The 14,599-nt window shown below is 37.1% G+C and overlaps 1 protein-coding gene across 1 annotated transcript in view; it reads left to right on the forward strand.

The window, feature by feature from the left end:
• The window catches only part of SVEP1 (sushi, von Willebrand factor type A, EGF and pentraxin domain containing 1), a 117,127-nt gene that overhangs the window by 48,613 nt on the left and 53,915 nt on the right, over positions 1 to 14,599 (forward strand). The window contains exons 8-20 of the mRNA XM_054002732.1: positions 1,321 to 1,439; positions 2,674 to 2,803; positions 3,426 to 3,533; positions 3,759 to 3,890; positions 5,154 to 5,348; positions 6,337 to 6,458; positions 8,041 to 8,149; positions 10,063 to 10,251; positions 10,583 to 10,816; positions 11,330 to 11,491; positions 12,228 to 12,389; positions 13,099 to 13,260; positions 13,814 to 13,908. Coding sequence (XP_053858707.1) covers positions 1,321 to 1,439; positions 2,674 to 2,803; positions 3,426 to 3,533; positions 3,759 to 3,890; positions 5,154 to 5,348; positions 6,337 to 6,458; positions 8,041 to 8,149; positions 10,063 to 10,251; positions 10,583 to 10,816; positions 11,330 to 11,491; positions 12,228 to 12,389; positions 13,099 to 13,260; positions 13,814 to 13,908 — 1,919 coding nt within the window. The remainder of the gene's footprint in view (positions 1 to 1,320; positions 1,440 to 2,673; positions 2,804 to 3,425; positions 3,534 to 3,758; positions 3,891 to 5,153; positions 5,349 to 6,336; positions 6,459 to 8,040; positions 8,150 to 10,062; positions 10,252 to 10,582; positions 10,817 to 11,329; positions 11,492 to 12,227; positions 12,390 to 13,098; positions 13,261 to 13,813; positions 13,909 to 14,599) is intronic.

Raw genomic sequence — 14,599 nt, forward strand, 5'->3', positions numbered from 1 at the left:
TATTTGATGGGATCCCAGCACAAGCTGAAGTATTTAGATCACGATAAAACAGCATAGCTTTGGTTCAAGCTTTTAGAAATTACCAGTGCATAAACCCCTAATGTAGGAGGCACTGAGAAACTATGAAGCTTATTCTTTTTGAATAAAAATGAACAGTTGTATTTCAATTGCTTTCATTCTTGTTATTGTCTTTCTCTGTTTTACTGCCAACATATTTGGCCAGTTCAAAAGAGCCATTTTCTTTCTGACTTATTTATTATTAGCCTTTTTAGAGAATTTCACTTTTAAGTGGAATTTGCCCCAGCCTGAAGGCTGTGGTCAAGGGAGTGTGAACCATAAGTGGTAGTTATTTATAAGAGTGCATTTCTAATAAAATTTTCATTTGAATGAGTTCAAAGGAAGGCAAAATCACATGTATTTATTGCTTTGTATTCTTAATTATGTAATTTAATTGCCTGAGATATGCTTTTACTGGAACTATTTCATAACAAAAATATAAGTGAAATAAGTTCTGAGTTGTTTTAAAGCCTCTTGAGCATAGATGAGTTCAGAGCCAAATGTATCCTTGTCTTATGATTCTAGAGTCCATTTATCAAGCACTACAGCAATAAAATAACCTGACCACAAATGTTTTGGGGGGGCCTGTGCCAGGGAACTGAAGAAGTACTTAAAGTTTGTCAGAGATACTTGAGGTGTAGATGGTGGTGGTGGTGTTACCCATATTGTACCACCAGTCCTCTGGAACCATCTGACATTGTCACATGTCACAAGAAGACTCCATTTGTCCTACATGATACCTTGTAATAGGAGTTTATTAAGCAACTGCTGCCTGAATTCTTGACATTGTTACTTTTAAGTCAGTTCCACAGCATACTCCAGAGAATTTGAGTCACTATTGTCCTGTTTATAGTATCTATATCATGTCACAACTACTTTCAGGTTTTTTTAGTCACTGACTATCAGAAACAAGTGTTTTCATCTGTATGTGTCCTGTGTCTGGACAGGGAAATGATGGAGAAGGAAGGGATGGGTAATAAAAGAAACAAAATTATTCTTATTTATTACTTGGGATTTGGTTCTGTGTAGAAACCAGAATATCATTGTGTTCAGTGATAAACAAAAATACAGCAAAAATCAGCCCTTTCCACAGGAAAATTTACTATTCATGTGTGAATCTCTAGGAAAGAATCTCGAAGGGGTAGAGACAGGAAGTTTACAAAAATCTTACATTTCTATTAAAAAGAGTACAAAAAAGAGTGATTATAAGGTTTTACTTCTGTTATACCACATATAAAACCAGATTGTCTTTTTCTGGTTCAGATATTGAAGCACCTCAGATTCACTGCCCAGACAATATTGAGACTGTGACTCTGGAACATCATAACTCTGCTAATATCAGCTGGCAGGTACCAACAGCTAAGGATAACTCTGGTGAAGAGGCAAGTCAAAATCTGTATCTGTTTAACTGGAGGCAATCTGTCTGATTTCAATTAATTTTATTGTCCTAGAATTTCTTTCTTCTCATAAGCAGAAGAAAAATCTCCTAGAAAGTTTGTATCTTGAGAATTCAGCATTTTCTGTCTTAGTTAGAGTTATACTATCACAGAACACTGCATGGAGTGTCAGTGCATGAAACCTCATATGGTTAATTTATGTGGTCAAAAGAAAGAATGTGCTCTTGTTTATAATATGAAGACAGCTGCTTTAAAAATGAGCACTTAGAATGTGAAGAAGTTTAATAAACTCGTCTCAGAAGGAAGTAAACCAGTTCATTAATCTAAAGGGCTAACAAGTACACACTGTGATAAGTAAAAACTAATTTCAGCTTCCTGGGTGAGAAAAAGAAATCTGATTTTCCTGTGCAGGGTTCAGAAATGTGGCCATTGGCTACTATGCATGTCAGGGTGTCTGGAAAAGGAGTTACCAGGAAAACTTGCTTCAGAGCTGTTTCATAAAGAACAACATTCCCTACAGGCTCAGGCATGATCAAATTACAGCAACTGAATGCTTTATCAGGAGTCAGCAGAACAGTGAGTCTGTATGTACGTTTAATGCACGAGTTTTTTGTGCTAGGAACCTGAGCTATCCCAGTAAAAGAGATTTAAGTTCACACATTATTTTCTTTGGCATAGCTACGGTCAGGTATTACAGCTCTGCTGACACAGGGTCATTCACTGAAGTGTAGAAGCCAAGTGCCATACTGAAGCATCTGTGGGCTATTAACTCATACACATACATAGATTAAAACTGGGCATGTGAGTACTTATGGTCCACAACTGTCTGCTCCACTCCTCTCCCAGGTCTGCTGCCCTTGCAGTTGGAGAACTGTCAGCAGACAAAACAGGTTCTAAGTTGATATAATGTGCCTTCAGTCCCCTTTAACAAACAAGGGTCAGTATGGAATTTTCTTAATGCACAGTGCTGTTATCTGCACCAGGTCAGGGTCATGATCCTGACTTGGGGAATCTGTGTTGCCATAAGGAAGGCAGACTTAAGAAGGGACATAGAGCACTCTGTTGTAAAATCTGTCCTCATTACTTTGAGAGGCTATTTGAATTCAGAATGAGCAGGCTTGACACTGAAGGATTGATATTCTGTCCACTCTTTGAAACATGAATATTATGATTGGTAACCAGCTTTGGCTTTTAAATAATTAGTGTTTTCCTATAACAGGTCTCAGTTCATGTTGCCCCAGCTTTCATACCACCATTTCTTCTCCCAATTGGCAAAGTTGACATTACTTACACAGCAACTGATAAGTCAGGCAATGAAGCAAGATGCACATTCAATATCAAGGTTATTGGTAAGTGTTGGTAAAAATCACTGAGAAGGCTGTCTATCATGGCTGAAGCCTTCTTATTTGTGCAGAAAGAGACTGTGTGCAGTTATAAGCCAAGGAATATTGTCATCTCCATAAAGGCTTTGCATCTCCATAAAAGCTTTGCATATGTGCAGTCACTGCTTGCAATGTTCAGTTCGGGGTGTATTTTATTCTGCTGTTCTTTCTAATTGTTAAGATTTCTCCTCACACATTTATCAAATGCATTATTGCATTGTCAGTCATTGCCTTCCATCATAAATCTCTATTTAATTCTTGAAAGACTCCAACAAGTTTCCAAAGTTCACAAACATTGCACCGATGCAAATCACTATTCAAGTATTTCTGTCAGACAGTTGTGTAATTCAGGTGTCCTGCAGGTAGTCCAAGCTTTGCTCTGGAGAAGACAAACACTGAAGAAACCATGAGTTCAGCAGAATAATTACTCTTATTCATTCACTGAGCATCTTCCAATTGCAGCAGCTTCCAAGTGTTCACCTTTGTTGTATCTTCCGATATGAAATTAAAGTTGCTGTTCTGGTTATGTTATTTGAGTGTGGCAGTAGTTCTGCAAGCTAATGTCATGCCATCCTTTCAAATTCTACAGATGCCGAACCTCCTGTAGTTGACAGATGCAGATCTCCACCACCCATACAAGCAGCAGAGAATGGCTACCCAGCAACATGGGAAGAACCAGAATTTTCAGACAATTCAGGTGAGATAGCGCTCTCCAAAACATACATGAGACAGTGGAAGGCTAGAGAACTCCACCTGTTCACCCTTGATCCCTTGGAGTTTGAGATTTGCTGAGGTTCCTTTTACTCAGATATTTTTAAATAATTTGGAAGATTTGCTGCCATTTCCTTTTCAATTTTTCAAAGTTGGGTATGAGCAACACTTTTTCTTATCGATGCTTTAGGTTATCTTTTGACTCTTCCAGGTGGTCCACTGACTGTCACTAGGAGTCATGCACCTGGAGACCTCTTCCCCAGAGGAGAGACAACAATCCAGTACACAGCTGTGGATCCTTCTGGCAACAACAGGACATGTGAGATACACATTGTCATCAAAGGTGTGTTGTCTTCAGATTCTGGCCAAGACCTGGCATTGTTTTAACTGAATATCATAAAGGATTCAAGGTTGCTCCACCTCCTTGTTTACTTATTCCCATTTTATATTGAGGTAACTTGAAGGCAGTCAAGTTACCCAACAAATAAATTGTTTATGACTGAATCAGCACAGCAGTGAATTATAAATTCAAATTACATACAAAAGCATCGAAATTATGATTCATTAAGCAGTAAAACTTACAATTTTTGCAATACCGTGTAAAATGTATTAATAGGTGTTACTCAAATCTTGCTCCAAATCTGTAGTTAAAAGGAATTTTCTGAGAATTTTTCTCTAATTGCATGGAAATACTGCAGCAGATAATAAAACACTCTTTAGATTTTGGAATATGCTTGTACCTATAGATATACTACTGCATTTTGTTTATTGCATAGAGATCTCTTCCCCACAGTTCACTTTCGCATCAAAAATCAAAAAAAAAATTAGGCAGATCAATTATTAAGAATGGAAAATCTATTTGATATCTGCTTTCTAGTTTCTATGTCTCAGTTGGACACCTATGTAAAATATCTGTTAGTGAAGAGAGAATTTAAAATCATACAGACTGCTTATAGCTTTATATTTTGGTTATAGCTTTCAGGAAAGGTAAGTTGCAAATGAGCATGCTAGTCTCTGATTTGCTCTAAATCTCAGCAAGAACCAACCAGTGCTTAGAACTGGCATTGTATCAATGTCTGTACCATCTCAGATGTTTTGTGGTTTGGTGTTTGTGACATAGTATTTACAGACGTTCACAATTTCCTTCACAGCTGGCCTGAAAAATTAATCATAACTGAGGTCATGAGGTAATCCTAAGATGATTCAAATTAATTCATATGTTGTTGTGAGGGTCCAGAATGGATAACGTTTAGTTTCAGAGTTCAAGATGGTTTATAGTTTATAGTTTACTAGAATTCATTGTATAAAGTTTGTATGAATTAGATTGATGTTTGATATTATTTTAGTAAATAGTTTTTCATATGTATAACTTTTTTTTAAGTCTTCATGTTTCTGGTTTTCTGATTGCAATAGCAGAATTTGAGAATTATTTAGCAATAGCCTGATCCTGACTTATGGATATAGCAAGTAATGCTTCCACAAACTTCAACAGAGGCAAGATCAAGTCAGTACTAAATACTTCTAAAAATCCTATCAGGGCTGTTTTCATGCAGGATCACTTATTTCACCACGTTAATCAATATATAAATCTTTGTATTTTTCACAGGTTCTCCCTGTGATATTTCCTTTGAGCCTGTGAATGGTGATTTTGTCTGCACATCAGATGAAGCAGGAGTTAATTGCACATTGCGCTGTGCAGAGGGTTACAGCTTTTCAGAAGGATCAAGTGAAAACTACTATTGTGCATATGATGATGGTCTCTGGAAGCCACCTTATTCTCCACAGTGGCCTAGCTGCTCTTGTAAGTCTTACTGTTACTAGAATGGATCTGCAACTCATGAAACACTAAATTTAATGAGAAAGCAAATGAAAATATTTTAGAATATCTGACTTCTATTCATTTATAACAAATATGCTCTGTCCTCTGCCTCTGAATTGCTACAAAGATGGTGAAATAATGTTTGGAAGTCTGTAAATATGTTTTTTCAGAAGCTGTCTAAATCACAAAAATAGCAGTGAAAAAATAGCAAAGATGGCAAAGCAAACAGGTTAATTGAAACAGTTTGCTAACAAACACTATCAGTGTATTTTTAATAGGAATACAACAGTCTTTACAACTTCCTGATTGAAATGCACAGTGTGTGCTGTGCTTACATATCTAATTACCACCAGATTAGAAGAGCTTATGTGCTCTCTTTGAGAGGGACACATGCAAAACTTCAGTGGTGGAATTTTGCATGTTTAGTGACATTTTTATAATAAATGTATTAGAACTACATTTGAAGCCAGTCTTGGTACCATGTTGCATCTGCTTCCATCAGAGTCAATTTCTTGGTTTTAGCAATAAAAGATCAATGTTTCAGCTATGAACAAACTAGAGTTACGTTTCAGAGCTGCCAATTCAAAATCCATAACTTGGACACTTGCTTAATTTCTCGATGAGAATTTTTATATTTAGTCTAGCAGCATTAGACATAAGACTTTCATATTTATTGCTTTCCTCTCAGAAGTTAGCATGGAGTTTGGTTGACAGTTTGTAGGTTTCTTCCATTAAGAAAAAGCTGAAGTAGAAAAGTTACCTGGGTTTTAATTTCTTTTAACTTTTCCAGTAAATTTCATGCCTGCCAAAGGGTCATATCATTTGCTGAGAAGTAAGTGATCCATTTGGATTGCCGATTCAAAGACTGTATTTACATTCTTATATTTCAGTTTTAGCCTAAATTGTCTTGATTTTAGTTCTGAAACTCTTGCACTGATAAGTAAAAATTTATTTCTCCAACATTTTTCAGTAAATCGTTTTGCGAATCATGGATTCAAATCCTTTGAAATGCTCTACAAAGCAACACGATGTGACGACAACAATCTTCTAAACAGCTTTACTGATGCATTTCAAAGTGCACTTGGTAAAATGGTAGGTTAGTAAATACTCCATCCCTTTGCACACTTCTTGAAAAATATTGTTACTTTTTCCAAATAACTAATTTTCTACAAGAAAATTGACAGCAGAAGCCTGTAAGTTAAATCTGAGCTTTTTCAGAGGCTGATAAGTTATTTTTAAAAATAAAGATGATTCACTGACATTTTAGTGTAATTCAGTTTGGTCTTCAATGTGGACTTGAACAGGGCAGAATTTATGCAAGTATCCAAGATTTTCAGTAGGCTTCCAAAGAGAACCTGTGTAGTTTTGAAACCCCCAATCAGTTGTCCCCTCAGTGTTGTTTTTCAAAGTCAGATGTGATCATAAAATAAATGCATAAAATAAATGCATAACCAAATAGTATGAATTAACACACATATGTACAAATGGATTCATTCCACATTTGGTGTGTACATCCAGGCACTTAAATGCAGTAGCAGTGATTTGCTCAGGTTTCATGAGTTTCTGAGTTCTCACTCTTATCATTAAGAACTGCACAATACTGAATTTGAAGAGGTCCTGTCTTTCTCCTCTGCCATGGCTCTTGCTCTCCACTTCAATATCACAATCTCCCCTGTTAATCCACAAATCTCTCCTCATCTGAAAAGTAGAACAAGCAGAACACTGAGTTCTGATCCCAGGAGTGGATGTCCAAGCCTGGTGCAACATCATTTTTCCAGTGGAGAAAACTGGGCAACTACATGTGTTTTTTGCAGAACACAGCCCATATTCTAATAAAAGGTTGTCTATTAACTAAAAAACATTGTTAGCACATACAAATAATGGGCAAACTCCTGCAACTTTGGAACATATGTCAGTAACACTTGTCAAATGGCTGAAAACTTAAGCGACATGTCTAACACTTGGACATAAATGTCTGCTACTCTCTTGCCCTGATTCAGGTTTGTTCCTTCCAGTAGAGAAATCTTGACTGGTTTTATTTCTGTTTCTTTCCCTGGTACCACCAGGTTCCAGTGCTTGGACTGTTCCTATTGGCAAGAAAAAGATAATAAGAAAAAATGAGTAGTGGCCTTTCCAAGCATTTACATCAAAATGCAACCGTCTTGAAAAACATTCAGAAAGGTTGTTTTGAATATGCTTATTCCTATTCCAAAGAATTTGAAGAAGGTTTGAAAGCTAGAAAAAAGTAACAGCATTGTTTTTAAACCTGACAGAATTACAAGTAACATAGCTGGAAAAAACACAGGTGCTTTATAAATATGAGTTCTCTAGTCCTCTTTGGCAGGGAGAAAAATGCCTGAATTTATTTCTGCATTCTTAGATTTGGCATGCAAGAGTGGTTAATTGTAAGAGTAATGAATTGTCATCTTCTTTTAAAAAAAAATATCTATAATGAAGAGATTGTACTCATGCAAGTTGCTTTCTTATTTCCAAGTTGTATCAATAAAACATAGTTTTCTAGCAGACCTCTCTAGGGTTATAAGAGACATGAAAGGGGAAGTCTAGTGTCACTGGCAGAACCAGTACTTTGCATTGTAATTAGAAGTTTTTATAAGTCAGGGGAGAGGGCTATGTGGGTTTATGTTTTTAAAGTTATTCTTCTTTATGTTGAAAGGTCCCGTCATTCTGTAATGATGTTGATGATATTGACTGCAGATTGGAAGATCAGACACAGAAACACTGCTTGGAATATAATTATGATTATGAAAATGGATTTGCCATTGGTAATTATTGACTCCATAGGTTCTTAGCCATCCAGGTTTAAAGCAGCATGATTCCTGCCACAATGTCTTTAGTTAGATTTTTTTTTTAGGTAACTGTGGTACTCATAAGATAATAAGCAATTACATAAAGGTTTTATAAAAATATTATGGAACTCTTTGATGTCTTGTATCAATGCTGCTTCCTATGTAGCGTGGAGTAGAATTACCTGGGATGCCTTATGGTGGGGAGGGAAAAAAAGCACACACACGCAGAGTCCTAGAAATTGGACTTGGTTAACCTAGAAAAAAGGATCTTCTTAAAAACGTACAGTTTAAAACCAAAATACTGAAAAGCTACAATCAATAGATTTGGAAGTTGTTAAGAAAATGAGGAACATCTGTGATGCCAGTTCAGATCTCCAGAGAATCCTCACTGTGTAAAGCTATAAGTGCTTAAGTTGGCCTATTTGCTGTGAAAATATTTCCAGCACGCAAGGCAAATTTTGCACCATGACTGTGGCTATATCAGAGTGAAAGCCATAACCACCCTAGTGGTTGTTCCCACTTTGGTTTATGCCAAAGTAAGTTGTCATTTTCAGTCTGTTTTTGAACAGCTTAGTGTCCGTGTTGTACTGCTGTTATTCTTGTCCTTTCTGAGTCCCATAGGGGTGCTGAGAGCAGAAAACCTGAAAGTGGATAACTTTCATTACCTATCTTAGCAGGAGACATTTTGGCAGATCCATATCAGAATCTGTCATAGGACTGTGTCTCTTTCACAGGTATATAGTGGAGTTACTTGGTAGAACTTCCTGCTTATACTCACCTTTTATAATGCTTCACTCTGAGAGCATTTCTTTGTGTTCAGACATGGGGCTGGTCTAGATGTTCACGCTGCAGTTGTCATCAGGGTAAGGATGAATGCTGATGACAGCTGGAACTAATCTGTAAAGGCATGTGGAAAAAACAATTACAGACATGGAACGTAGCATCCTATTCACTTCTGGTTCGTGTCAGCCTCTTACCAGAATAACCTTGTTGCTGTTTTTCAGGAATTTCTCATAATTTTACAGTGTGGAAGCAGGAGAGGAGAAGTCTCCTCAAGGCATAAGAGACAGCAGTTCAGAAAATTAGTTGTGTAACAGATGATATTAAACTGTGGGGTTAACTTGTCCTAGTTACCACTGTAAACAAAACATAATCTTGGTGATGCTAACAGATAATTGGCAGATTTTTTTTTTCTATCTAAATGTCTTTTAAAAATAATCTAGATCAATGAAATAGACCACATCCCTCTAGACTTAGTAATAATGAAAAAGTAGATTATGTACAGAAAATATTTTGATTGAAATCATGTTAGAGTGATGAAGGACATTAGAAAGGGGTGAATTTGACTCACTGTGTGTAACAAGAAATGCCTGTCAGGGGGTAATACATAGTCAGGGTGATGCCTTTTCTGAGAGTCCAGACAATGTTAGAACTATTCAGAGTTCTTAGAAGAAGATGCAATGGAGACATGGCATAGGCTATGCTGTCTGTAAGTAGGCAAGAAGTGGAATCAAAGGCAATATGGAATTGTTGAAGAAGTTGCTGGCAGGTGAGGGTGGCAGGGGAGGGTTCATGCAAGACAGAGGAAGAAAAATAATTGCAACATGTGACTTTTATAACTACTTCTTTAAAGCTTTGAACTAATTTCACCAGACTCAGGACCCAGTCTAATTTCACCAGACTCAGGACCTCTAGGGTATCAGTCAGAAGTAAGATTTTTTTGTTAGTAAAAATGCGGGTACAGTGACCACTTGTACAGAGTCAAAGCCAACATGTGTCATCCGAAGCTTCAAACAGATGATATTGGAGTTGTATTTTAGAAATAAATAAGGGTGCTTTTTTTCCACATGATGTTGATTTTCTTTTGTTTTTTTCTTAATGTCCCACAGGACCTGCTGGCTGGGGAACAGCAAATCACCTGGATTATTCCTATGGTGATTTTGTTGATGCAGTACAAGGAGAAGATTTATCCAAGCATCTCTCTGCCTCTGTAAAAGCAGCACCTGCTCGGGTCAAAAGGCATAAGCTGAATGTTCCAATGACTGACCAAAAAATCAAGTTAATATTTAACATCACAGGTGAGACAAGACAAAATACTGAACTTCTTTGCTTCCTTCTTTTTAAAAATTGTGTCTCTAATACATTCAGTAAAACTTCTTCAGCTCATAGAAGCCTGGTGAAGATGCAGATGGCAGTTCTCTGGACATATTCATAGCCCCATTTCATCACAGACTTCCTTCTTGGGGGAAAGATCACAGCCTCATTTTCATGGAGAGCTTTGTGTACATGGCCTCCTTTTCACTTTCCATTGACAAGCTTTACTGTTGCACCCTTGATAAGTTCCAGAGTACGCTGGAAGTGCTGACTGCAAAATTTGTGTGTTTTTTGTGTTTGCTGTTTATATTCCAGCTAGCGTGCCACTGCCTGATGAAAGGAACGATACAGTGGAATTGGAAAACCAGAGACGGCTCCTTAAAACTCTGGAAACAATCACAAACAGGCTGAATAGAACTCTCAATAAGGAACCTATGTATTCTTTTCAATTTGCATCTGAACTCATTGTAGCTGACACCAACTCACTGGAGACTGAGAAAGCCTTTCTTTTCTGCAGGCCTGGTTCTGTGCTGAGAGGGAGAATATGTGGTAAGCCAGATAACCTGTTGCTTATGTGTATTTAAAATCCTTTTGCAAAACAAGGTTTTAGAGGATGTTTTTAGAGGGTTATGATTTGACACAGTCCAGTGCTTGTGGTCTCCCATAATAATAAACTGCAAAAATGCTTTGCACAGTTTGACTTCTAGAGGACGTTTATGTTCCTAACCAAGGCCTGTGGAAAAGGGATGCTTTGTACCCAGGATTCCACTCCCAGGGGGAAATCAGGCATATCCTTGCTTAGCCATACAGAGAAAAAAGTGCTTGGTATGCAGTCTTTTAACCCTATTAGTCCTGTCAGTGATGTGTAGCTAAGATGGGTATTGGATTCCATTTCTTGTGAATAGTTAAATCTTTGCAGTGTTCCAGATCTCCCTATCTGCTGGGGAACAGAGCCACATTTCATAAAAACATTGTTTGATTAAATGAGAACTCCAGGGGCAAGAGAGGTATGTATGACTTTTCATTCAAAAGGAAACTTAGGTTTCCAATGTTACATTACAGTCAACTGCCCTTTGGGTACCTATTACTCCCTGGAACATCTTACCTGTGAAAGCTGCTGGACTGGATCCTATCAAGATGAGGAAGGGCAGCTGGAATGCAAAAGTTGTCCATCTGGTAGCTATACTGAGTATCTACACTCTAGAAGCATCTCTGAGTGCAAAGGTAGGGACTTTTGTCTTATTCGGACAGACACTTCTGAATTCTTGGTGACATCCTTTTGGACCCCTTGGTCGAAGTACTGGAATGAAGCTAGTGTGTGAAACAAGGAGCAGTCCTAATTGCACCTTAATGCATATGTATAGGGAAATATCTAACTTTTCATCACTGCTCTACCATGCAGGGTGCCTAGGCAGAGGTTCCAAGAAGAGTTGGCTTTTGATGCTTTGTTTAATTTCTGTCTTTCATTTCTGTATTTCAGTTCTGTGATTGCGTTTTTCAGACACTAATACACTTAATATAATTCCATTGTCATCCTTGCCAGCCACTTTCCATCGTACCCTACAGTGCTGAGGCATTGAACAGCACAGAACCGCTATGTGTTCGTGATTTCTTCTGAAAAGGAAATAGATAGTTTGATTTAATTTTTATTGTCTTTATTGCTTAGTTTTGTTGATTAAAATGAGTAACTAAGTTGCAGTACATCATCTGTGAGGCTGATTGCACAGAATTCACTTGTTAATAATTCATAATTGCACTATCAGTACCATAACTGTCTTTTTCTTTTTTTTTTTTTTTTTTTTTTTTGCTGTTTGTACCTGTTAAGTCCTTCAGAGTAGAGATACTCCAGAAATAAAATTCCTTGTGATGTGTATTGTGATTTCAACATTATTTTCAGAGATCAGGAGTCATGTTTCCTGTTGGATATAGCTTAAACTTTCTGAACTCTTTTGCCTTATAGCTCAGTGCAAGCAGGGAACTTATTCACCTAATGGCCTTGAGACATGTGAAACATGTCCACTTGGAACATATCAGCCATCATTTGGATCCAGGAATTGCATCTCTTGTCCAGAAAATACATTAACAGTAAAAAGAGGTGCTGTGGATGTCTCAGCTTGTGGAGGTTTGTAACAAAAAGGGTAATGAATTTTTTTTAGACTAAATATTAAAAATGTCTAAATTCTTGTTTAAACATTAGCTAATGTTATCCAATTCGTCTGACTGAGACTGAATTCCTCTTCTTGTTAAGTGTAGACCAGGGAACATTTCCCAATAAAATGACAGGTCATTTCCTGTTACCAATTCTCCTCCTTCTGATTCTCACATAAGGAGGAATAAAATGAGATATGTGATGGGTACCTAAATGAAAAAAGAATATTTTTCCTTACAGAAGAGAAAGTGAATTGTCACTATTATTTCTCCCTTGTTTTCTGTATAAAAATTCTGATTTTTAACACAGTTTGCTCAGTAATTTTTTTGAAGAAATTCTCCTCAATTGTCTTTGCCAAGCTTTGCTAGAAGAATTGCTGGGGAAATAGTCTGTAAGGATTCATGGTGCAAAAAAGTCTTATCTTTGTCCTTACTCTTTCAACTCCTTCAACTCCTTACTCCAACAACAATAATTAAAACAAACAAATTTAAAAAACCAAATTAAAAAAAAAAAAAAAAAAAAAAGGTGTGAGAAACAAAGGGAAGTTCCATTTAAAAGCTACCTTTTAAGTCTAAGAAGACACTATGACAGGAGAAGAGAGAGTGATAATGAAGAGGTGGAGGGAAATAAGGTGGATGTGCTAAAGATCAGGTCACTCAAAAAGGTTTTATTCCTGTTGCAGTACCATGTCTTGCAGGCGAGTTCTCTCGTACAGGTTTGACACCCTGCTACCCTTGTCCCAGAGACTACTATCAACCAGACCCAGGAAAGTCCTACTGCTTGTCTTGTCCCTTTTACGGAACAACAACTGTTATTGGTGCCAGATCCATCACCGATTGTTCAAGTAAGCCAAATCGTCTCTGCTGGATGAAGCGAATAATGGGAACATCTAAAAGATAGCCAGAAGTAGTCTTAACAGAAAACATCCCATTTCCTCTCTGGACAAATGTAGGACTTTGATTTCAAGCAGTGAAGTTCTCAGCTGGTTCTGCCTATTGGTGTTGTCTCTGGTTTTAAGACTAACTCTGATGCATGCCAAGGCTCAGTAAACAGAGTATCCATATGTAGTGTGTGTGTACCTTGCCTATGTGTACTATGCAGATATACTATAGAAAGAAATATATATATAAATATACAGTATATGCATGCATGTATCTGTATATAAGAACATAGGAAATATTTTTATGTGTAAACACATGTATGTGTTTTAGAAGTGTTTATCCTTACAAATACATATTTTTGTAATGGGTAATGTAAGGTTTCTTTTTATTCCCACAAATACACTTTTTTCAGCATTTATTTAGGTACATTACTAATGTGTAATTATAATGCCCCCATGGAACAGGGACCTTGTTACACAGTGTTATTAACAGTTCTTTCATATCTCTACACTTTAGGTTTTGGCTCTACTTTTTCAGCAGCTGAGGAAAGTATAATGATGGTACCAGCCTTCCCAGAAAATATCAGCAAGCAGTACAAAGTCAGCAGTCAGGTAAGGACAAGTGTTATTTTCCAGTGCTATCTCAAATGAAAGAAAAAGCACTTCATGCAGCAGTAAACAAATAAGATCTTTTTAACTGTAATTCTTTTGCTGAGTTTATTTCCTGAAGAGATGAAAGCAATGGTTAAGAGGGGAGCACTCAAACTCTTTGTCATCATAGAGGAACTTTCATTGAACAGAGGAAGTGGCATCAGCTGTTGACAATCTTAAATTCTGTTTTTGAAGCCTTCACCTGATATATTAAATACTTATTTCATTTGTAAAAGAAAAGTAAACTACATGGAAGAGGTTCAGACAATCTAGCAAAAGTACATTGTCTATGTTCAGTCATCTGAGGACTTCCATATGCTGAGTTCCAGAAAATGCTACCAGACATTTAAGTCTCAGATGTAAAATCTTGAGTTTACATGTTGTAACACAGATACACTTGAGAGGAGGCAAGCAGAGCTCCGTTCTGTTGTGAGTACCCTCTCTGAAATACAGGCAAGTGAAACAAGTCAAGTGACAATGTTTGCTGGAGATGCCTCCTCACCCCTTCACCCCCAGTCTGTAACTCTTGACAAAACTGCTTTGACTGAATTGGAATTTGGGATATTGTGTAAAAAGGAGCAAAGTTGATTTGTGACAGATTTGGCCTGAAACATTCTATAACACAGGGACAGGAGACAAATTTATCTCCTAT

The sequence above is a fragment of the Vidua macroura genome, chromosome Z (assembly GCF_024509145.1).
Source record: "Vidua macroura isolate BioBank_ID:100142 chromosome Z, ASM2450914v1, whole genome shotgun sequence".
In the NCBI taxonomy this organism is placed as follows: Eukaryota; Metazoa; Chordata; class Aves; order Passeriformes; family Viduidae; genus Vidua; species Vidua macroura.